This window comes from Hippopotamus amphibius, chromosome 2, assembly GCF_030028045.1.
Source record: "Hippopotamus amphibius kiboko isolate mHipAmp2 chromosome 2, mHipAmp2.hap2, whole genome shotgun sequence".
NCBI classification, from domain to species: domain Eukaryota; kingdom Metazoa; phylum Chordata; class Mammalia; order Artiodactyla; family Hippopotamidae; genus Hippopotamus; species Hippopotamus amphibius.
The window spans coordinates 1,266,600-1,289,127 of NC_080187.1; the positions used below are offsets into that span (position 1 = coordinate 1,266,600).

At 65.2% G+C, this 22,528-nt stretch overlaps 2 protein-coding genes and 1 long non-coding RNA gene across 5 annotated transcripts in view; 1 reads left to right on the forward strand and 2 right to left on the reverse strand.

Moving 5' to 3' along the window:
* Positions 1-753: 753 nt before the first annotated feature.
* LOC130843878 (basic proline-rich protein-like) lies at positions 754-6,086 on the reverse strand. Its single transcript, XM_057719782.1, has 3 exons — positions 5,909-6,086; positions 3,436-3,509; positions 754-1,155 (listed from the first exon to the last, which is right to left on the reverse strand). Exons 1-3 carry the CDS (start codon positions 6,084-6,086, stop codon positions 754-756), a joined length of 654 nt encoding a protein of 217 aa, XP_057575765.1.
* A 656-nt stretch (positions 6,087-6,742) lies between these two features.
* On the reverse strand, positions 6,743-15,722 carry LOC130846080 (uncharacterized). The gene is made up of 3 exons (XR_009051507.1): positions 15,563-15,722; positions 8,040-8,168; positions 6,743-6,800 (listed from the first exon to the last, which is right to left on the reverse strand). It is a non-coding gene; the product is annotated as an uncharacterized LOC130846080 (long non-coding RNA).
* NOTCH1 (notch receptor 1) overlaps positions 13,573-22,528 on the forward strand; it is a 44,926-nt gene continuing 35,970 nt past the window's right edge. For 2 of the 3 annotated variants that reach the window (XM_057724046.1, XM_057724047.1), the window contains exons 1-2: positions 14,896-15,277; positions 15,585-15,666. In XM_057724046.1, the coding sequence (XP_057580029.1) occupies positions 15,010-15,277; positions 15,585-15,666 (350 nt within the window). In that variant the 5' untranslated portion in view covers positions 14,896-15,009. Of the gene's footprint in view, positions 13,830-14,895; positions 15,278-15,584; positions 15,667-22,528 lie in introns of those variants that run through there. The other variant, XM_057724049.1, reaches the window with a different exon arrangement.

Here is a 22,528-nt window from a genome sequence, read left to right on the forward strand (position 1 = left end):
GGCAGGTGGCCTGGCTGCGAGAGTCTGAACGCTTCCTGCTTCCCCCGACACTTTCAACCCACGTTACCTTTTCCAATAGTCGGCCAATCCCATGGGGTGAACAGGGTAGGAAGAAACATTCCCATTTTCCAGAGGAGAAAAGTGAGGCTCAGAAAAGTGAGATGACTCGTCCGTGGTCACAAAGCTGGTGAGAATGGGCAGGATGAGGCCTTGAACCCAGGCCTTCTCCTGTCAGGGGTGGGGGGGACCGTCTCCAGGGGAACATTTCCGCCCCCGGAGGTCTGGTCTTCCTGCGGCAGGCCACGACTCTGGGGTCAGGGGCCCAAAAGACCCCATGTGGACAGCTGGCTGAAGAGCCCGGTGCCAGGCTTCTCCTGGGGCCCAGGAGCCGGGCACCCCTCCCGGTGAGGCCCAGAGGACGCCCCACTTGGTCCTGGTCCAGCATCAGCTGTGGCACCTCCTGCTGTAACCTGAGTCTGCTGCCCTTCAGGGCTGCATCGAAGCCTCTGGTGCCCCCCCCCCGGCCCCCCAACCCATGTGGCTCTCTCTCGGGGCAGGGGGTTGTTGGCCCCGCTTTACAGACAGGCAGGTCGACGCGGGAGAGCTGGACCTGCCTGAGGAGGCGTGAGGGCCCACGGAGCCCGGGGAGAGCCCAGCGCCACAGCTCCCATCTGGACGCGAGCCCCTTGTGATCCTAGGAGAAATGAGGCTCGCCCAGCGAGGGCCAGGCTGGTCCGGCTGGTTCTGGGGGGATCACGCCAAAGCCCAGCTCCTGCCGAGGTGGGTGGGAACTTCTCTGAGAGTCGACAGACAGAAACTGTGGCCGCGCTGTGGGGCCTCCGGGGGCCTCCGATTCCCGCTGCGAGGCTCCAAGGTCCCCTGAGGGTGCGGAAACACCTGCTCGCCCTGGGATGAAGGCGGCGGCGGCGGGCACCGCTCAGGGCGCGGGAAAACATCAGGCTCAGGACGCTTCCTGAGTGGAGCCAACACCCACCCCTCGACCAGCTGCCCGGCCAGGGTTGAGGAAGGAAGTGGGTACAGAGGCGGGTGAGGGGTCTGCGGCTGGAGGAAGGATGCCCACGGCTGGGCCCGGGTGGGAAGGGGGCCCTGGCACCCAGGGGGCCTGTGGTGCCACCCCTGGCTGGGCCGGGAGACCTGGGGAGGAAGCGGGTGCACTCAGCCTCTGCTGTGACAGGCGTTGCGCCAAGGGGTCTGCGCTGAGCCCTGAGGTCGCTGACCACAGGGGCTTCTCAGGCCGGCTTGGCAGCAGCACAGAGAACACAGAGGGTGCGGGGGAGGAGCTCCGGGCGGGCCACGGGAAGCTTCTGGCTGCTGTTTGGTAGCTGGGCCTCCCAGCTCTGGCCGAGCACCAGGCAGCTCAGGAAGCCCTGAGCGCTCATTCTCACAGCAGCCCGCCAGGCAGGCAGCACTTACCCAGCCAGGGGGCTTCTGGAGGGGTCTGAGCAGGGAGACAGGCTTGGACTCCCGTCCTGGCCCTGCTTCCAAGCCCTTGAGCCAACCCGAATGCTGTCCCTTTTCTCTCAGACCTCCGTGTCCCCATGGTCTTGCAAGCAGCATAGCCTTGCCCAGCATCCACCTGAGTTGCTGTAGGTAAAAGGCAAAGGCGACTATTTCGTTGCTTTGTAGACAGTAAAGCCCTGGAAGGATAAATGGGGTTGTTAAGAACAGCTTCAGATACGGAATTCCCCGGTAGCCTGGAGGTTAGGACTCTCTGCGCTTTCATTGCCGTGGGCCCAGTTTCAACCCCTCGTCTGGGGTTCTGCTCCCCACAGGGTGGCAGAGATGGCTCAGGTGCCCCCTGCTCAGCAACTCCTGTATGTGCCCACCCACGGACCCCGAAGCCCAAACACACAGGCAGACGATTAGGGGAGCAGTAGGTTTCCAAACCACAGCACTGAGGGTCCACTTAGCCCACGTCATGTCCTCACAAGCCTGGAAGTGAGCCCATCCTGCAGATGGGGAGCCTGAGGCTCAGAGCAGGAGAGCCACCTGCGTAAGCCCAGCCTGCCAGCCCATCACCAAGAGATGTGGATGAGGGGGTCCTGACCCCAAAGTCTAAGAGACAAACCCCAGGCCCTCCCTCAGGCTTTAGGAGCGATTCTGGCAACTCTTGGCAGTACCGAAGTCAGTCGTCACCCCAGTGCCAGGGCCTGCCCGCCCAGCTGGGGCTTGTGTGGGGCGCGAGAAGAGCCGAAACCCATGGGACAAAACACAGCCTGTTTATTCTGAGCTGGGTCTGTCTTAGGGGCAAATGGCGGATGTGGGGATGCTGTGAGTTCCAGACCCGACCATGGGGCAAGTATCACAGGAAAGCCGGTCACACGGACCTTTTGGTCCCAGTGCATCTAAAAGTCACGCGTACACTATAACGTAGTCTATTAAGTGTGTCATGATAGCATTACGCCTAAAAATAAACCATGCACAGAACTTAAAAAAATACTTTATTGCTAAAAAAGGCAGGAGTTGTAGTAGTCACACCAAAGATCCCTGACCACAGTCACCATAACAAATGCAAAAATGATGAAAAAGTTCGAAATATTCCAAGAATTACCCAAATGTGACACAGAGACAGGAAGTGAGCAAATACTGTCGGAAAAATGGCTCCTACGGACCCGCTCGATGCAAGGCTGCCACAAATCTTCGATGTGTAAAAAATGCTGTATCTGAGACGTGCAATAAAGCGAGGTGTGCCTGAACTCTAAAACAAATGGGAGCTCCGTTTTCAAACGTGAGCACACCCTCTCGTGCAACGGGACAGCCGCGGTGGGCTTTGGCCTGGGGGCGCCGCACCGCCCTGCCCGTGCCGCTCCAGGGCACCTCAGGGCAGGCTCTCGGGAGTCTTCCCTCCGCTCCCAAGGCCCAGGGAGGGGCTTGGGGAACGTGAGCCTTGGGGGCCCCCCCAGCCCACGCCAGCCCCCACCGAGGGCGTGGCATCTCAGAGGAGCTCCGCCGTCCAAGGGAAACAGCACTGCTGCCCAACACGTGCCCTCACTCACCCTGGCCACGGGGACTCTGACCACGGCCACCGCCAGGCCACAGGGGCCTCCCCCACAGTCGGGTCAAAGGATGTCCCCGAGAGAGTCAAGGACTTTGGGACACAGCTCATTGCGGTTTAGTCCCCTGTTCCATCCGGCCCGCCCAGAACTCAGAGCTTTCCTGACCTCAAGATGCAGAGGACCTGGTCTGCAGGGGTGGGAGGTGCCAGAGCGCAGACCACGGGAGGGGACCTGAGGGCCACCGTGTGCCGGCTCAGAAAGTCCCCAGCTTGTGCTCCCTAATCAGGCCCCTGACGGGGCGTCTGCACTGTGTCAGGCTCAGCAGACCCTCGGCAGACCGTCCCCCCCAAGCCCTATCCCCAGGAGCGAGTCCCGACTCAGCGGGCGAAGACTCACAAGAGGAACTATAGCACCTCACCCCTGGGGCGGGCCCAGAGGTCGGGGTGCCCAGAGGTCGGGGTGTGGGCTGCGGAGGTTCCCAGGCGGGGAACCCTGCAAGGAGAAGAGCCCCCACCCCTGAAACAGTCCACCCTGTGGATTCTAACAGAGGCGGAGAGAAGCCCCCAGTTGCATTTAAAACACGGCATCCAACATCGTAAATCAACGACACTTCAATAAAAGTGACACAGACAAAACAAAACAAAAACAAAAAAACCACGGCCTCTGCTAGGATTGCCCTCCCTAGGCTTGTTGGTTTTGTCTGAGTGTTTGTAATGGGGGTGAGGCATTTTCATTTGTGTGAAAAAATGTAACCAGTAAACACATACACTTTTGTTTTTCCTCAGTTGGCCTTGAAGGGAAAAGAAAATGCTTCCCCCGGAGGGAGCGGAGGGAGCGAGGCCCAGGCCTCCCCCGACCTGCCCACAGAGTGGCCCCAGCCCCCAGCTTCTCTGCCCTGGTTTCCCCTCTTGGGAAGCTCAGAGACCGCGCAGCTCGGCCGTGACCAGGAGGAGGATGCCGGGTGGGAAGGCCTGGGGCTCCCTGGGCTCCCCCCCCACACACACCCACTCTGGGTCCCCGGTCCCCGGCCTGCACGGCTCTTAGGGTCACTGCCCTCCTGCTGCTGCCGTGACTGGACGAGGGTCCCCAGTGGGTTGGGTCCATGCCATTGGGAGGGGTTAGGGGATGGGGCCCCCGCTGGTGTGGGGTGGGAAAGCTGCACCCCTCCCACCCCCCATGCCGCACCAACCTAGGTGGCCTCCCCGAGACGCACAGCGCCTCCCTTCTGCGGGGGCCTCTCGGGACACAGGCCAGGGGTGTCCGTCACCCCAGGGCCCAGCTCGGGACTGAGCAGCACGTGGCGGGTGGGGGTGTAAATCAGTGGCGTGGGGGTTGACAAGGGCCTCTGGGAGACAGGCGCTGGTCCCCCCCACCTCCCAGTGGGAAGCTGGTCCAAACCTCAGGCCTGTCCCTCTGTCTCCCGGGGTCTCCTGCATGTCCTTGGAGCTGGTGCCTTTCTGGACCATGGTTGGAGAGAAGGGCCCCCGTGGAAGGGGAGGAGGGCCCCTTCTTCCAGAGCCTCCCAGAAGGGCCAGGCCTGCCACCTGCGGGGTCTGTGAGCAGGAGCTGGGCCACTCCACGGGGGGGCTGCCTCCTTGTGGTCCAGAGTCTCCTTTGGAATCAAAATTCCACACTTTTGCACGAGAAGATGAGCCAGCTGGGAAGAGGCCAAGACGTGGTCTCAGTTCCCTCGCGCTGGTGCCCCGCGCACCTGGCTCCCTTACTGCACCGGCGACGAAACAGAGAAGGTGAGAGGAAGGACAGATGCTGGCCGTGTGCGGACCCGGGCAAGGCCCAGAAGATTCAAGAAGCAACCATTTTCCTCATTCTGCAGACACGGGAAGCGTCTCCCTCGGGAAGAAACGCCCAGAAGAAAGGACTCAGAGGAGCCCGGAAAAATGCCCCGTCCTCACTTTTTACCTGAGTCACAGGGAACTTGAACCCAGCTCGGAATGTTCATTACCCACGCTGATCTCTCCGGGTTGTTCTGTCTTTCTTCGGAAGCGCTGAGCCCTCGGGCTTGGCCGAGACGGCTGGACGTCCCCAGTGGTGCAAACAGCACACAGTTGGCCAGCTGGAGTCTGTGTTTTGGGGACGGAGCAGGTTCAAGTCTCAGCACCGTGGCTGCATTTCAGCCTAGTGTTCGCCCTGTGGAGGTGGCAGGTCATCTCCCGGCCTGAAGAGGGATCAGTCTGGCGCCATGGACCAGCGCGCAGGGCAGAGTCCCCTAGACACCAGAGAGCGGGGACCAGAGCCGCGCTCTCCCCGGCAGCGGTGACGGGCGAGTCCCACTTCACAGTCTAACAGACATCGAGGCATCTCATTATGTTGTCTCACCTCAGAGGGACCTGCTGCGGCCACGTGCCTGCCAGCGGGCGTGGACGCAGGTGCCGCAAACCTCCTTGCTCCTCCCCGAGTGAGTGGGACCCCGAGACACCCCCACGCACCCTCGCCACCCCCCTTGCCAACCCCTCACAGCCTTGTGCAAAGCTTGTGAAGTTCAAAAACCAGCTTTCTCTGCGTTAAAACCCCTTGTGTTAGTCTCCAGGCCAGAAGTCCGAGGTCAAGGGGTCGGAGGCTCTAGAAGAGGGTCTTCCCGCCTCTCCCAGCTCCTGCCGGTGGCTGGCAGACCTCGGTGTTCCTGGGCTGTGGCCGCATCACCCCGCTCTCCATGTCTGTCTTCCCACGGGGCCTGCTCCTGGGTCTCAGGACACCCGTCACCGGATGGGAGCCCACTGTGTTCCAGCCCGACCTCATTTTAACTTGATCACGTCTGCAAAAACCCTATTCCCAAATAAGGTCACATTGATGAGTTCCAGGAGGAAACTACCCGGTGCATCTTTGGGGGACGCAGTTCAGCTCACAACACCCAGGAGCGGTGAGTGACCGACGAGGGGCAGCTCCGGACCCGGCGGGGGAGGCGGCCCGCAGGCAGGGCTGAGCGCATCCGAACTTGTTCCAAGGGCCCAGCGCGGGCCGCCAGGCTGAGGCCACGAGCAAACCCTGGGCACCGTGACCACTCCCCATGGAAGCAGAGGAGGCCGTGCTAGGGCTGCTCTGCCCGGACATCGCCCGCCAGGTGCCTGCACGCCCTCCCCTCACTTCCCGGGGTCTCTGCCCCCTGTCGTCTCCTCACAGAAGCCTCTAGAGCTGACCTCACCCAAGGCCACCCAGCGCGCGGCCTTCGGCCTACCCTGTCGCACAGCTGGGAAGGAGCGATGTCCTCTGAGTCCAAGAAAGGCTCTCTCCCCTCCCCGACCAGGGAGCCCATCCTGCTCGATGCGGAGCTTGAGATCATCTCAAACCCCTGCATAATCCCCTGCCGTGGCCTCCCTGCACTCCGGGTATCCGTCCATCTCTCAGCTGGGGGTCAGCTGGGCCGGGCCGGGCCAGGCTCAGCCAATGGAAGAGGTCAGGGCTCAGGTGGCCTCCCAGCACAGATACCAGGTGTGTAACTGCTGCCTGGGGGTGGCAGCCCCAGCCAGTGAGGGGCCCAGGCCCATGGACAGACAGGTGGACGGACGGACAGATGGATGGTTGGATGGACGGTCGGATGGACGGCAGGCCGCGGTGACCCGTGACTCGGCACACCACCTCAGGTTCTCTGGGACCCGCTGGCCCCTTGCAGCCGCTGGGCTCAAGCATCAGAGGGACAAGGCCTCTCCCTGCCCCCAGCTCTGCGGAGCTCCCGGGCCGTGGAGGGCAGAGCATGGGGTCTCCACGCAGGCAGCATCTGCTTTGCTTCACGTTTCTTCCTTTGAATTAACTCCAGGCCTCGCTGTTCTAAGTGAGGAGCAGATGTCGGTACAAGCACATTCAGGACCCCCAGCTTTGGGGAAGGGAGGGCAGACACCCCCATGAGTCAGGGCCCCGCGGGAGGTGGTGAGGGGCCCACCTCCCCCAGCAGCCTGCACGGGGTTGGGGAGGGCGGTGGTGGCCGAGGGAGAACCCCCCTGATACTCCCCCAGCCCCAGCAGAACGCCGGGCCCCTGTCGCCCCTTCCTGGCCCTGCCCGCAGGCACGGGAACCAGCTTTCCTCCAGGAGATGTGTGGGAACCAGAGGGAGAAAACTCACGAGGCCCTTCACCCCTAGCCTCACGGGAGCCCACGCGGCCGCTCAGTACACAGTAGTCACCCCTGCGGGTTCCACGTGCGGCTGAGGCGACGAGGAGGGGCCCCCTGGGTTCCCAGGTCCCACCCCCCCAAGGCCGCGCCCCTGGGAACGGGCAAACTAATCCCATCACGGCCCGCTGGCTCCCACAGCACGGAAGTATTTTTATCCTCCCTCTGCCCGAGTGACCGTCGGTCTGATTTATGTTGTGTAAAGACCCTGCAGCGGCTGCAGGCCCTCGCGCGGGCCCGGACGGCGGCGGCGCTGCGCGGTCCTCTCTCCAGCTGCGGCCACATGAAAGACGGCGTTCCTTGCTGATTTTTGAGAATGATTGCACCGTCTGTTTCCCCGCGAGATGCTGATTGTGATGATAAGGAGGCTGGGAGAGGCCGAGGAGAAAGGGGGAGACAGGCGCTTGCAAAACCCCCTCTGGCTTGCAGACACCATGCGGCCCACTGGCATTTGCCACAAAAGTGCCTGTTTTTATTTAAAACGGCCCAAGAGCAAGTCTCTGACTAAACTAACATTCCCACGCCAACACTCAGCAGAGCCTCTGGTTTTTGGCAAATTTTTTCCTTAGCTGTCAAGGCAGAAATATAGAAGAATTCTGGTCTTACTTAAGGATTGTTGGGGTTTTTCCCTTCCCCCTGGAGACATGAAAATAACTCACAGATGTGCGGTACCTGCTAATGTCTCTGCTCCGTTTTACTTTGGGAACATAATTCCCTGCGCTCTCTGTAACCCAAACCCTGATTTCCAGGCCCATTTTCTTTTTAACAGGGGGCCTTGGGGGGAGTGTGGGGGAGGGCGGAAGTCCTAGACATGTTTAAATGTGTCTCGAGCAAACGGGAAGAAACCCAGGCAGCCCTGAGGAACTTGCTGAGGGGCTGAGATTCCCCGCGAAGGCCCACCTGGGGGATGGGGCCGCCGGCTGGGTGGGGGTGGGGTTGCAGAGCTGCGGGGGGTGCAACTCCTGGCTCCTCTTCAGCAATTCCTGCTGCGGCAGAACGATTTCGCTGTGAGAAGCCTATATCTTCCTTCTAAAAATGAAAATGGACTTTTTTTAGAAGGCAATTTCTAACTATTTTTAACCCCAGAAAGGAAGAAAGGGAAGGAGGGAGGGAGGGAAGGAAGGAGGGAAGGAAGGAAGGAGGGAGGGAGGGAGGGAGGAAGAAGGGGAGAGGGAGGAGATGGGGAGGAGGGAGCCTGGCCGGCTCTTCCCTGAGTGAGTGACTCAGGCCTGCAGAGGCTCCTAGCAAAGCCAGAGGGGTGGGGCCAAGCAGTTTCGTCCCCTGGGGCCCTTTCTTTTTGGAGAAAGTTCTCCGCTGCAGCCAGCAGGGCCCGGCCAGGTGGAAGCTCCCCAGAGCCGGCCCTCCTTCCGGCAGGCTCTGCAGGGGTCCCAGGATCCACGGGGGTGGGGGTCTGGGATGGGAGGACTCGCAGACCCGGGCTGGGCTCCACAGAGCATCGCTGCCCTGAAGCGGGCATGGGAACAGGGCCCCCCGCCGCAGCCCCTCTGCCGGCCCCCGCCGGGAGAGCTTAGCTCTGCGCAGCCTTCTCCGCGCCGCCCCCGCCCCCACGTCCCTCCTCCCTGATTTTAGCAGGCCTAGCCTGCTCCTCTGAGGCTGGCTGTCTCCCGGGACACCCAGAGGGCCCCTGAACCCTGAGTGACCCAACCCCAGGCCCAGCTCTGCCCAGGCTCTGTGGGCAGCGGAGGGGGTCAAGGGCCTAGAGAGGTCCAGGCAGGACCCCTCCTTCTCAGAGCTTGAGAGACTAGGTCCAGGGCCCCCTGCCACTGGGGTCTGTGCTCTGAGCAGTCCAGGGGCTCCTGGGGAGAAGCAGGTGGTCTCTGTCAGGGCCTGTGCTCCTCTGGCTGCCCCCCAGCCCATTTCTCAGATGACAAGGACCAGGGCCAGTCCTGCGGCCCTCGGAGCCCACACCAGCCAGGCCGCATCAGCTCACCCGCTCAGGGAGGCAGCCACCTGTCAGGGGACTTGCCCGGGCAGCACACGGCCCAGGCTCTGTGCCCGCCCCTGGGAGGCTGACCCTGCTTCCCGGGCTTCATGGGCAGCAGGGGGGCGCACAGCCCACAGGCTTCCCGGCCCTGAGCTGCCAAGAGGCCTTGGGGCCCCCAGGGAGTGACCACTGTGGGTGACAGGTGGACAGGACCCTCTGCAGGGCGGGGCCTGGTGCAGGGTCCGGCACCATGGCGCTGTCTGTCAGCCACAGGTCAGTCTGCACCTGTTGAGGGGGAGCTGGACCCACAGTGACGGGCCCCTGTGTCCAAAGCTGCGCCCCCAAGGAACGCCATGTGGTGGCGCAGGAGCCGGAGGCCTGGGGCTCTGGGACAGCTTCCTGGAGGAGGGGAAGGCTGATGAGGGAGGGGTCCCTTCAGCAGAAAACACGACACACAGACAGCGGAGCAGGTGTCTGGCCCACGGCAGCTGGCCTGGGGTGCAGGACTCGAGGGAGCCTCCCCCATCAGGCCTGGCGAAGCCGGCCCAGGAGAGAGGTCAGCACCTGCCGGTGGCCCCAGCCAGCCCCCTCCCAGCCCAGACAGGCGGGTGCACACCTGGGCCTGGGTGCCCGTGGATCTCTGCGCGGGGGGTGAGGGCGGGCAGAGAAGCAAACTCTAGACTCAAGGCTACCCCTCCCCTTCTCAGGATGAGGGGGAGCCCTCCGACATGGGCCCACATCCAGCCTCGGGAAAGAACATCGAGGAGCGGGCGGAGCACTCCCGCCCCCGCGCACACGCACGGGGACGCACAGCCCGGGATGTGGCGCAGGGGCCAGGGAGCCAGCACTGGCCCGTCCACCCGAAGCCACCTCCGGGAGAAACGCTCAGACCTCCGGAGATGTTCTGGGTGGGTTTCAAGTAGAAAAAGCTAGACAGGACTTTGGAAATCTCTTGATAGAGGAGGAGACTGAGCCCAGGGAGCAGTGATGGTCTCTCGGTGGACCTGCCGGTCAGAGTCCGGCGCCGGGCCTGGGCCTGGCTGTGGTGGGGTAGGAGGCTGGACACACCTCAGGTCCCTGGGTGCTCTCTTTGCACGCAGGTCAGGTATGTTTGACAATTAACTTCCAAAGGTGGCCGAGCCGCACCCGTGGTGTTCTGGAGTCGCCCCACAGCTGCCCTGCCTGGTACCCACCCAGGTCAGGCTGGTGCGCCCATCACAGCCCCTCCCCCACGCTCAGGCTGGCCTCTGAGCCCTCACCCCTGCTCCCGGCACCCTGTCTGCCTTAGGGCCCCCGTCACCCGCACCAAGCTGACCTGCTGCCTTCATGCTGTGACCAGCACACGAGGGCGGGGCGGGCAGCAGCCGGGTCGTGGTCACAGACCGCCTGGCATAGGCTTCCGGACCCCATCTGCCCCCCGAAAAGCAAGGCTGGGACCTGGCCTGACGCCGTACCAGTCCTGTCACAAGTCTCAGAAAAATCATGAGCGTCCCGCTGCCCCGTCCCCGGCCTCGGGGTCAAAGGGGCGCACCCGAAGAGCCAAAATCAAAACCACTGCAGGACGGAGAGGGGCTGCGGCCCCAGGACCAGGAGTCTCAGCCTGGCTGCACCTTAGAATCGGGGTGGGCGGGGGAGCTTTAAACATGCTCCACGTCATGCTGGACCCCCTGCAGGAGGGGGCTGGGGTGGGTTTTCTTCGGAGGGCAGGAATGGGCCAGTGTCAGCATGGCACCCCCAGCCCATCCTGAAGATGGCATCCCTGTGTCTCTGTAGGCAAGAGACAGGGAACTGACCCAGCTCAGCCTGGGGTGTGGAGAATGAGGGCCTTCTCCCCCTCGGGGCCCTGCAAGCTGGACCCTGGAGTGGAAAGTGGCCCCTGGACACTCACCCCTCCCCTCTGGGAGCCGGGCCTGCAGCCTCACCCCCACGGGTCCCAGCTTCCCCAGACAGCTTGGGGGCTCTTCTTTTAGGGGACTGTGCAGGGTACTGCCCTGCCAACCTGGCCCCGGTGCCCACCATACGCCGGGCAGGAAGACCAAAGTGGCATCCCATTGCTGTACCCCAATTCAGCTTCGGGCTGTCCCAGGTCCCATCTTCCCATTAGATTCTGAAAGCAGTCAGCACCCCAAATTCCCACCCCCCCTTCCTGCTTCTCCTTAGCTTCCCTGACATCCCCTGACCAGGGCTGCCCCTAGGCTGCCCATCCTATAAGAGAAGGTCTCCGGGGTCTAGGCCATCGGGTCCCCCAGTCCTCCCCTCCCTCAAACCCCCTGGCCTGGGAAGGTTGATAGAGACAAGAAGGAGAGGCCAGAGACCTCCGCCCTAATTTGTGAATCTGTGAATGAAAAATCTTCATACCCACTTGCCAGGGCCTGGCCCCCCCCCCCCCCCCCCAGGCCTGGAGGGGAGGAAGGCCCAGCCCAGCCCCTGTCCTTGGCCTCACACCAGCCCCTCCCCAGCCGCAGGCACTTATGGCCTTCCCGGGGTGGGGGGCCCAGTTGCCATGGGATATCCCAGGAAGCAGGTGGCATGGGAGTTAGAAGCTTGGGAGGCCTGGTTGCCCTGTCTGTACCCCAGGCTAACGAGAGCACCCAGCTCCTGGCCAGGGGCCCAGAGTACTGGGCACAGCCAGGCAGACCCAGGTAAGACGCCCCTCCTCCTGGACTCCCTCCTGCAGGGCTGCTCTTTGGCAGAGGGTGAGAACTTGCTCCCAAGCCAGGGCTGGACAGGCCTTCACTTTTGGCCTGGGGCCTATTGGCAGAGATGGAGGGCACACAGGCATCGCCCCGGAGGAGTGCCCAGCCTAAGGCCCTCAGTCCATCCCCGGGAGAAGAGGGGGCTGTGGTGTGCAGAGCTCTGAGACTGTGAGCAGGGGAGGGACCTCACAGCCCCCCTCTTCCTTCTACGGAAAATCTTTTCCTCCAAGCTGCCTGGCTGCTGTTATATAAACATCTCTGCTGCCTCCAGGCGCCTCCTCTCCCGGGCACTGACCCAGAGAGAAGTTACCCCAGGCTCTGAAAAGTGCCACCAGCTTCTGGGAGGAGGCAGGCCAGGGAGGACCCAGCAGCAGCTGCCAGGGGGCCTGGACTGGCTGTCCCTCCTGTGTTCACAGCAGCAGCCCAGCTGCCACCAGTGCCCCACGACAGGTGTGCCAAGAAGGGCAGGCTGGGGTCAGGTGTGCGATCTGCCCACCACCAGGCAGCCCCACTCTGCCCACATCTCTGGGCTTCCCTGGCAAGGGCCGCTTCTCAGCCAGCCAGTCTCTAGGATTTCTGCCTTCCCGAGGGGTCTCCCGCCCCAGACCCTTTAGCCTGCTAGGTCCCTCTCAGCCCTGAAGGCTCCCCTCCGGCATCCCCTGCTCCAGGAGGGCCCCGGATACGGGGCTTGCTCACTACCCTGTGTTGGGGTGGGGGTAGGGGGGCGCTGTCTGTCTGTACCCAGGGCGAGGCTGGAAACTGCTTTAGTAGGGACGATGGAAGGCATCTTGGAAGCCCAGCGCGCAACCCGGCCGGCACGGGATGCCCAAATCTGGCATCGTGGTAGAGACGTCAGTCATCCGGAAGGGGCACGTGGGAGGAGCCCAGGTCTGCGCGAGCGCCAGCACCAGGTCGGCTCGACCCAGGCGTGCTTTGCGGGGCATCTTGGGCTGCAGGCGCCTAAGGGGTAGGAGAGTGAGCAAGGAGCGTCTAGAGGCGGGTCCCTCCTGGCGGGGCCGGTGTGCAATTGTGTGGCCAGGCATTGGGCCCAGGCTGTTTCCTTGGGGCACCCAGAGCCCCCTCTGCAGAGGCTTTGGCCACGGTGCCACCATCCCTCCGGGTCAAGGGCCCCGGCCTTCACAGCCACGGGTGTCTGGGCTCGATCTCTCGGCGACTTAAAGTCGCGACCACGCGCTCCTGAGACTGGAGCCCCGGGCCAGGGGTGCACGCAGGGCTGCCGAGGGCGCGACTCCTCCCAGAGCCCGCGTCCAGGGTCCTCCCCACCTGCCGGGTCCCAGCGCCTCGCGGGGCACGGCCTCCCGCCGGCGCCCCGCTCCCCCCTCGGCCCGCGCCTCCTCCGCTATTGGGATGCAGATCGTTGCCAACTGTCGCCGAGCGCGGCGGCGGCCGGAGCCGGATCCTTCCGCAGCCGCGGACCAAACTTTCGGCCTCCGAAAACTTTCCGGCGAGAAGTAATCGCTAGGGCCGGGCGCCAGCCCCGCGGCGCCCCGCGGCGGCCCGCCGCCCGGAGGACCGGGCTCGGCACGCGCGCCCCAGCCCGCGGAGGCGCGGGGCCGGGCAGCGCGCGCGCAGGGGCGCGGCCAGAGAGGGGGCGCGGGGCGCGGCGGGGCCGGCGGGGCGGGGGCGGGGCCGGCGGGGCCGGGCGGGGCGGGGGCGGGGCCGGCGGGGCCGGCGGGGCGGGGCGGGGCGGGGCCGGCGGGGCGGGGCCGGCGGGGCGGGGCGGGGCGCGGGGCCGCCCGGCGCCTCACTAGCGCCTCGGCCGCGGGCGGGAGCGCAGGGGCGCGGGGCGCGGGGCGCTGGGGGCGCGAGGGCGCGGAGCCGGGCCGCGGAGGCCGCGAGAGCCCAGCGTCGCCCTCCGGCCGCGGAGGAGCGGGCAGTCCCGGGCCGCCGCCCGCGTGGGACAGGCCAGCGCGCGCGTGTGCGCCCGGTCCCCGCCGGCGGGCGCGGCGGGCAGCCGGCGGGCAGGCATGCCGCCGCTCCCGGCGCCCCTGCTCTGCCTGGCGCTGCTGCCCGCGCTCGCCGCACGAGGTAGGCGACCGCCCGCCGCGAGCCCGCAACTTTCCGCCCCTTCGGAAACTTCTAGCGGCGCCCCGGGCGGCTGGGAGCGGGAGGCCAGGGTGGCGAGGGGGGCCCCGGACGCCCCGGGGCGGGGTAGGGGCCCGAGTGCCGGACTCGGGGCGCAGGGCTGAGCCTCCCCCGCGCCTCCTGCCCCATCGCGGCGGACTCGCGCCGCCCGCCCCTGGAGGCGAGTTTGGGGCCGTGTCTGAAGCCAGGCTGGAAGCCGGGCGTGGGCCTCTGGGGGCCCGGGAGACCCTGCCCTGGGCTCGCCCTTCGCCCGCCGCGCGTGGGGCTCGTCGCCGGGGCGGGCGGACGCGCTGCCTACTGCTTTTCGATTTGAATCGAGTCGGTTTTGGTTTCCTGTTGCTTTGGGGCCATTTGTCTCTTTCTCTTCGTCTCTTGCCCGCGCCGGGGGCGGATGTTGGGGCGCGGAGCGTGGGCTCCGGGGCTCCGCGTTCGTGTTTACGGAGCCGTACGGCCGGACCCGGCCGCCGGGCGTGGTGGGCAGAGGGGCGTGGGGCGGGCCCGCCGGGCCCGGCCTCCTCCCCGGGTAGGAGGGTCCGCGCGGGGCCGGGGCGAGGGGAGCGGACCCAGGTGTCCCCGGGCCCCTGGCCGCCCCGCGCGCAGTGTCCCCTCCCCACGCCGGATCGCTGCCCCCATCCCGGCTCACGGTTCGTCGCGGGAGGGGGGAGGGGGAAGCGTGTGTGCGGAAGACTCAGCTGCTACGGGTGGGACTTTCACTTTGTGGAGTTCAAGTTTGGGAACCTTGCGGGGGGTGGGGGGGTGGGGGGGAGATCACGCCTCTCTCCGCTTCACCTCGAGAGGAACTGGGAGGAATCGGATGGTGATTAATTCTTCTCTTCCCCTGAAAGTCGGAGGGAGAATGAGGTCCGCTTCCTGAAGATAGGGTTCCGTGTCACACCCCGTCGCCGCCCCCGTGGGGACTTAATTCACACAGCCCTGGAAAGATGGCGAGGGAGGGGCTTCCCGGGGGCGGAGTCGGACCCCTTCCACTTGGAGCATCTTCATTCCTCTCGTCGGGGGGTGCGGGGAGGGGGCCGCCCCTGAAGATGCCGCCCTGGGGAGCCGGTGGCGGCGGGGCGTCCCGGGGTGCAGTCCCGGTGCCCCAGGAGGCGGCCCTGGCGCGACAATGGGCCGCTCTGATTCCAACGCCGCCCGCTTTGTTGGCGGGCGGGGCAGCGGGCCTTGCAGCTGTCGCATTTTCCCACGAGCGGGGGTGGGGGGGGGTGGGGTGGGGGTGGGAGCTGAGTGTGGCCAGCGCCGGCCCCCCCCCCCCCCCCCCCCCCCCCCCCCCCCCCCCCCCAGCGCCGTCCTCTTGAAGACCTTGTTTGAACAGCAAGACAACCCTGGTGGTTGGATAGGGGCCCCGGCCCAGCCAGGGGCCCGGCGAAGACGGGGTGGGCAGTGAGAAGTTTGGGACAGTGGCCCAGGGTCGTCCCAGCTTTTCTCCACTGCTGTCCACGGGGCACTTCGGGCCACCCCCCTGCACTCTGAGCGTGACCTATCCACCTGCCACCCAGCTGACGTGTTCCTCCTCCCCCCATTGCTGAGCCCAGAACTCCGGGCAGAATGTGGACTCCCCTTGGGGCTCGCGCTGGGTTTCCTGGGCCCCCTGCCCCCCGCGTCCCCATGACAGGAGGTGAGGGGTGGGCCGTGCCCCCCGGGGTGCTGGCTGGGCTGACCTCTGCTCGTGCCCCTCCGCAGGCCTGCGATGTTCCCAGCCCAGCGAGAGCTGCTTGAATGGCGGGAAGTGCCGCGTGTTCCTCAACGGCTCGGAGGCCTGTGTGTGAGTATGCGCCCCGCGCCCCTGCGGGGACCTGTTGCTTTCTCGGGAGCGGAGCCCCTGCCTTCTGCAGCGGGCCGGCAGGGACAGAACACTAGGCCATTGTCTTCTGGAGATGGCCTGGAAGGCTGGGCGCGGTCACGTGCTAGTTTTATTGGACAAAGTCTGGCAATTACTTAATCACCAGCAATTATGCTGCGTGTGGAGCGGGCCTGGCCGGTGGAGGTCGGAGCGCTCCTTTGCGGGCCACCTCAGGCTCCTGGGGTGCTAGGTGGGCATCTCTGGTACCCCCTTTCTTCCCGAAGTCTCTAAGAAACAATTGGACCTGCCAGAGAGGCTCTGGTGCATCTGTAGAGAGGCCCGGCCCTCGCTGCCCTGCTACCCGGGAGTACCTCTTCTGGGCAGGTGACGCCTCCTGGGCAGGCAGTGTCTCTCAGCAGGACACTGACGGCTTCAAAGCGGAACCCACCCTCCCCAGCCCTCTGCCTTCCCTGCCCGCTCCTCTCTGGCCTCAGGTGAGGCTGGGGAAGCGAAGGTGGAAGGCGTCTTGCTGGCTGTGCCCGTCTCTGTGGCGGTGGTGGTCGGGGGTACCCGCCAGAGCTTGGTTTCTGTCCTGGCGTCTGCGGCTCTGGCCTCCTAACCGGCTGGCCCTTCACCTTCCCGGCTTCGGGTCCTCCGCTGTGAGCCGCGCGGGGTGGTGTGTGTCTGTGGTCGGGGAACCCGGGGAGCGTCCGCCTGCGTGCAGGTGCCCGTCAGGCTTCGGGACGTTTTTCTGCGGTGGCCGCTGCCCTTCAACTTGAGCTCGTCCCTGACGGGAATGATGAAGAGGTGCTTGGTGGCGGGAGAGACCCCCCCCCCCCGCCCCAGGCTGCCCAAGTGGCCGCCGCGCTGGCGCGCCCTCATTCCGACTGCCGAGGGCCCATTCCCTTGACAACGCCGGCACGGCTCACCGCCTGCGCGGCCAGTGGGTGAGCCCCCCCCCCCAGACCGGAGCCAATTAAGCAGGTCTGCGAGTGGTCTCATGCACAAGGCGCGCTGTGTCTTTGTGAGATGCTAATGAATGCACACTATTTTTTTTTTTTTGCTTTTTTGGGGGCCCTTTTCTCCTCCTGCAGAAGCCTCACCGACGCTTGATGCCCTAAATCTTGTTTCTTTTCATTCAGAGACCGACAGCTGGGATTCAGTGGAAGTGCAGTGCCTATTGTTGGGGAGGCGGATTAATGCTGGGTGATTAATTATGCGTGGCTTCCCAGAATGCAGACGCCCTTCCCACCGCCCGCGCGCGCTCCTGCTCACTAGGGGGGGGGGTCCTCCGTGTTTCTGCAGAGGGCTTTGGGAGGGCGGGGGCAGTGCCGTCTGTGCTGCGGAAAGTGGAAGCAGTCTCTTGTGCCACCGGAGAGCCGGGACGGCCTGGGGTCTCCCAGGGCTGAAGCTCCAGCCCAGTGCTGCCCAGGCAGGGAGGGGGTGCCCTGGGGCTCCGGCTGCTGCAGCTTGCCACCTCAAGGGGACTGGGGAGTGTCTCCCACCCCCCAAACCTGGGCGCTTTGGGAGTCCTGCCCCTCAAGACGGCCAGGGAGCCGGGCTGGGGTGCCAGCCTTTCTCCTCCCTGGGGCCTGGCGCCCCCCCCCCACGCCGCCCCTTGGCGGGAAGCCTGCCTGTCTGGCCTGGCACCCGGCCACGCTCGGCCCACAGAGACCCCATTGTGCACGCCCCGCAGATCCACTTGGGAGACGAACGGAAGCGCCGTGCTCGGAGGCCGCACCTCTGGGCGCCCCGGGCGGGAGGCGGGGGATCAAAGTGGGCCAGGCCACAGAAAGGCACGGGTCCAGGCTCACGGGGCAGTTTGGGGGCGCTGCGGCCCCCCGGGGCCTGTGCCCTCCCGCCCTCTCCCACCACCCGCCACGGTGCGGAGGCCCGGCTCTCCCGGCTGCGGGGAGCCACTTTCTTCCCCCACGGGAGGAGGGTGCGGGCTTCCGGGGCCCTGGCCACCCGGGTGTGGATCCCACTTGGCGGCACCGCCAGGACCCCTAGAAAAAAAGCTCCTTGACTTTCGTGCTGACTTGCTGGCTGCCCCGCGGCCAGGGCGTGGGAAACGCGGGTGTCGTCGTGCCAGGCACGTTAATACCAGGTGACTCATCTGTTTCCACCCAAAGAGAAGGAACCTTCCCCAGAAGCTGCTAGTCAGGTGTCTGCAGGGCTCAGGATCGGAAAAAGAGGTTTGTGTTGGTGAGAAGGCCCTCCAGGAAGTCACAGAGAGCCGCGGCCTGGCCGGCCAGGGCCGCCGAGGGCAGGCCGTGTGCCCCCGTGGGCGGAGCGCCGTCTCTGGACCGTGGCTGTGTGCGGTGGCCCTCTGCCCATCCCCAGCCTCCCTGCCGCCCCATCAGTGCTGAGGAGATGCTGACGTGGGCGCCCCCTCTTTTCTTTAGATTCGGGTCGGGGGGAAGCCCTGTGGGGGCTGCCGTCTGTTGGGGTGACTGTGCATTTTTCGTCTGAAAGGCTTATGGGGGTGGTGCTGCCTGGTTCTAGGCTGGGAACTGAGGCCCTAGGATGACTCAGACACTCCCCCGCCTGCGAGAAAGTCAGAATTTCACTGGGGCGTCTCTTCCAGGTGATGGCAGAAGTGGGGTGCACCGTCGTGGCGCCCAGAGTACCCGGGAGGGCAGTCCTGCCGGCTGGCGCGTGGTGGGCCGCAGCTTTGGCCCATCCTGTGTCTGAGGCCCGGCTCTGCTGCTCAGTGGCTTCGTGAGCTCAGGTCCTCGGGTCACCTGGACGCAGGTCCCCCGTCTGCGATTCGGGGCTAATTCACGACTGATCTCTGGGTGGTGCGTGGGTTGCACAAGGGGCACGCAGCAGGCACAGGGCGCGTGTCTGGTTCCTCCCTGCCTTCTCCTTCTGCGCTGACGGTGCTGGTTTCAGGATCCTCATTTGCGAGGGGTGAGTTGAGTTAACTCAGAGAACCCGAAAGGTGCGGCCTGCTGGGCCCGAGCCAGGCGCCGCCTGGCAGGGGCTGGTCGATTTGGAGGATTTTGTCACCCGAGCTGGCTCCCACCAGCGCCCGCCTTGTTTCCTTCCACGGTTCTGTGCGCCTGTCATGTGCTGGGTTCTGCTCTGGGCGTGGGGACCCTGGGCTCAGGGCAGACACAGCCCCTGCCCTCATGGGGTCAACCTTCCAGTGTGGGGGCAGGAGAGGCGGCATGAGCACGTGGCGTGTCAGGTGGAGGTGAGCGCAGTGGGCGGGGCAGCCCGGCCCCACGTGGCTCAGGGCAGGCATGTAATGGAGCACAGAGAAGTCGGCGCTTGGCCCCAGCATCACACAGCGCAGCGGAGAGCTCAGCCCTGCCTCATTGTCCAGAGTGTGTGTTCCTAACCACTGCCCGCATCCTGCCTGCACCGCCCGGCCCTCGCGGGCCATTCTGTGAGGAAGCAGGGCGGGGACAGCAACTTCCCTTTAAAAGAGCAGGTTCAGAGGGTCGGGTGGGAAGTGACTCGGCCTCCCGCTGCAGAGGGATGGAACGTTTGTGTCTCTGTCACCTGGTCCGTCTCTTTCCACTGAGTCACCTGTGAGCCTTGGGCGAGGTGGGGGGAGGAACAGGTTAATTCTCATCCTCACCCCCTAGGCTGAGAGCAAGCGAGGTCTGTACAGGACTTCCTCTGTTTATGCAGGGCCCGGGCTCCAAGGACGCAGGGTTAGAAAAACACGGTAAATGCACAGCGTCAGCTAGAAAGCCTCACCTACTGCCTCTGACTGCAGAGGGAGGTCAGGCAGCACGCGATCTTCTACAGGAAGGTGCCTTCTCGGGCCCGGCCCTGCCTCTCTACAGCAGCCAACGTTTTTTCCATTGAGAAAATAACAGTGACATTTTTCAAAGAAGAGCAAAAAAGAAAGAAAACTGTGCCCTTAGCTGGAAGAGGGTGGGGCAGGGCAACCAGCTGATGGAAGAGAAGCTCCTCATCAGGACAGCTGAGCTGGGTCTGGGTGGCCAGGGGCACAGGCTGGGTGCTGGACCCCAGGAGCTGGTGTGGCGGGGTGGTGGGGAGGCAGGTCCGGAGGGCGTCACGGCTCCGTCCCCAGTGCTGGGTGGCAGCCTGAGGGTCCCTCGAGAGCTGGGCCTGGCTCTGTTCCTCACTGACTGACTGATGGGTGGGTGTGGCTGTTGCTGGCAGAGGGGGCCCTCTGGGCAGTGCTGGGTTGGGCTGAGGGGTTGCGCCCTGCTGGGGCGGGGAGGGCACCTTTCCTGTCTCATGTCTCGTCTATAAATAGTGAAAGGATGTGGCTTTGCAGAGCTGGTTGAGTGTCCTGATTCCTTTCCTCAATAATGTAGCAGCGATGACTCCACGCACAGACCGCGGCTTTCATCCAGCCTCATAAAACCCCCAGCAGACGTTGTCTTCAGCGGGTTCACACCCCCTCCAGGTGGTGCCCAGCTCTGCTTTTTTTTTTAAATCCCTAGTTTACCGGTGAGAAAACTGAGGCTGAGAGATGAAGAGGCTGGGAAGCGGGTAGGGACCTGAGGCCAGCTTGCGTCCGCTTCGGCCTTCCTGTACGGGCATATCCAGACCTTTTCAGACTCTTCCCAGAGGCTTTAACGAGCGACTGGCTTTGGGGCGTCGCCACTGTGGGTCAGGATGTGTTTGGTGGTCAGCGGGGCTGTCTCTGGTGGGCCCCACCCCGTGCCCCGCCGTGGACAATCTAGCAGATACAGAGAAGCAGGCTCTGCTTTGCTGTGTGCCCTCCAACTCACGTCTTCGTTCTGGGCCTCAGTTTCCTCCTCTGTGCCTGGGGGTGTGGGGTTAGGTGGCCCCTGGAGCTCCCTGCCAGCTGTATCCCAGCAGGACCCTGGGATGGGCCTCCAGATGCCTGGGTGCTGGCCGTGGGCAGCATTGTGGTGGGGGGGCAGTGCCCAGGAGACAGGCCTGGTCGTGCAGCAGGGCAGCTTCTGCCCATCCGGGGCCAGCTCTGGGCGCTGGCGTCCTTACTGCCTGGCCCGCTGGGCTGGGGACACACCTGCCAGTGACTGACAGGGGCTGCCGAGGAGGGGCCGACAGGCCCAGGAGAGCCCTTGGCCGGAGTGGCCTCTGTTGGCTTCTCCCCCAGCATCTCCTTTCCTGAGGCCTCAGCCCCCTCGCTCTGCTCTCTGAGATACGGGGGGCTGATGACTGGACTGGGGGGATGGATATTTGTATTTTGGTGGTAAATAGCACATATCCTAAGTCTTATTATTTTAGCCATTTAAAGTGCACACTTCAGTGGCATTCAGCACATTTGCAAGGCTATGGAGGCATCGCCTCTGTCCAGCTCCAGCACCTTTTCATCACCCCAGACAGAACCCCGTGCCCATGAACCAGGCTCTCCGCCTTCCCCTCCGCCCGCCCCTGGCAAGCACTCCTCTGCTTTCCGTCTCTGGCTTTACCTGTTCTGGACACTGCACACGAGCAGCACCGTGCCCAGCTTCTCTCGCTCAGCGTGTGTGTCCGAGCTTCGCTGCTCTGGGCGCTGGACTTGACCTGCCTGAGGCTGTCAGGGACCAGCTGGTGGTGGCACCGGCGTCTGAGCCCCGGTGTGGTCTTGGGCAGGAGTCCAGACAGGGTGGGTGTTGGGGGTGGTGCGTGTCTGGAAGGCTTCCTGGAAGAGTTGGTGCTCATTTCTGCGCCCGTGAGGCCGCCACGGAGCCCCCCTGAGGCGGGCCGGGCATTTGTTAGGTGTGCCCGGTGTGCCCGGCGTGCCTGCGGCCCCAGCCTGCTCAGGGCGCCACGTCCGCTCGCGGCCTCAGCTCCTGCCCCTGGGCTCGGCTGGCCCGGCCGAGCACCAACGGGCCCTGAGGAGGAGTGCACAGGGCGCCAGGGCCAGGGCCGCGCCTGCCCGGCGTCAGGAACACGAGGCGAAGCGGGCTTTGGTTGAGCACCTGCTAGGTGCTGGGGCTGGACCTGGGCAGGAGAGGAGGCGCGTTTCAGAGCCAGCCTTCAGGGCAGACGCCTTCACCTGGCTCAGGGTGCGCCCCCCGGGGAGACCCCGGGCAGGCGGGCAGGGACAGCTCAGCAGGCAGCGCGGCCCCGGCAGGAGCGGCCGCAGTGGGCAGTAAGGCTTCGGACGTGCGGGGGGAGCAAGGCTGAGACCCTCGGCCCGCTGCCCGGCCCTTTCCCGCGGTGGGAGCCATCTTGCCCTGGACCCTCAGCGTCCGCTCGGAGTTGCTGGGTGTATCCCGGGGGGGAGGCGCTCAGCCTCGCGCGAGAGGGGAGGGCCCGGGGCCTGGCCCCGGCTCTTCGCCGCAGACGGGTCCCCTCCGGGTGGCCCTCGGGGCTCTGGGAGGCTCCGTGTCTCCTGCAGGGCGGCAGGGGGGCCCACGGGCCGTTGACGGAGCTGCCCTCCCGCGGTGTTAGGGTCTGGACACCGGCTCGGCCCTGGTGGGGAGGGTCGAGCTGGTCCTCGCGTCCCAGGTGGGGTGGCTCTCTGTGCACCTCTGAGACGCGTGGAACTCTGGGAGCAGAACCGCTCTCGGGGGTTCCCCGCTGCTGAGGGTCTCCTCCCCACCCGCACCCTCTGCCCCTGGGGTGGAAGCATGCTGGGAAAGGGGGCCCTCGACCTCACCGTGCACGCCCCCCGGCTTGGGGGCGGGGCCCGTTGTGCCGTCATCCCCGCGCTAGAGGAATGAGGTGAAGCACTGGCTGCTGCTCTCTCCCCTCCTGGCGCCAGGCTGCTGCTCTGAGTGGGCGTCCGCCGGGTGGGGTGTGCACCCTCGGAGGCCCCGGCCTCTGCCGCCGGGCAGCCCGCCCCGCTCTGTGGCGCAGGCCTCCCGGGGCCCCTGCCGCTTGCTGCACCGTGGGTTGCGGGCTCTCCTGGGCTGGGGCTGGGCTGGGGCTGTCTCCA

Bases quoted from the DNA above. Each gene is read 5' to 3' on its own strand.
- LOC130843878 (XM_057719782.1), bottom strand. From the start codon at position 6,086: ATGTCCGGGCAGAGCAGCCCTAGCACGGCCTCCTCTGCTTCCATGGGG. The intron at 3,510-5,908 runs GTCGGTCACTCA...TTCTCCTTGCAG, and splicing joins CGGGTCCGGAGCTGCCCCTC to GGTTCCCCGCCTGGGAACCT. The intron at 1,156-3,435 runs GTGAGGTGCTAT...CTTCCTCCCCAG, and splicing joins CCTCTGGGCCCGCCCCAGGG to GTCTCCCGGCCCAGCCAGGG.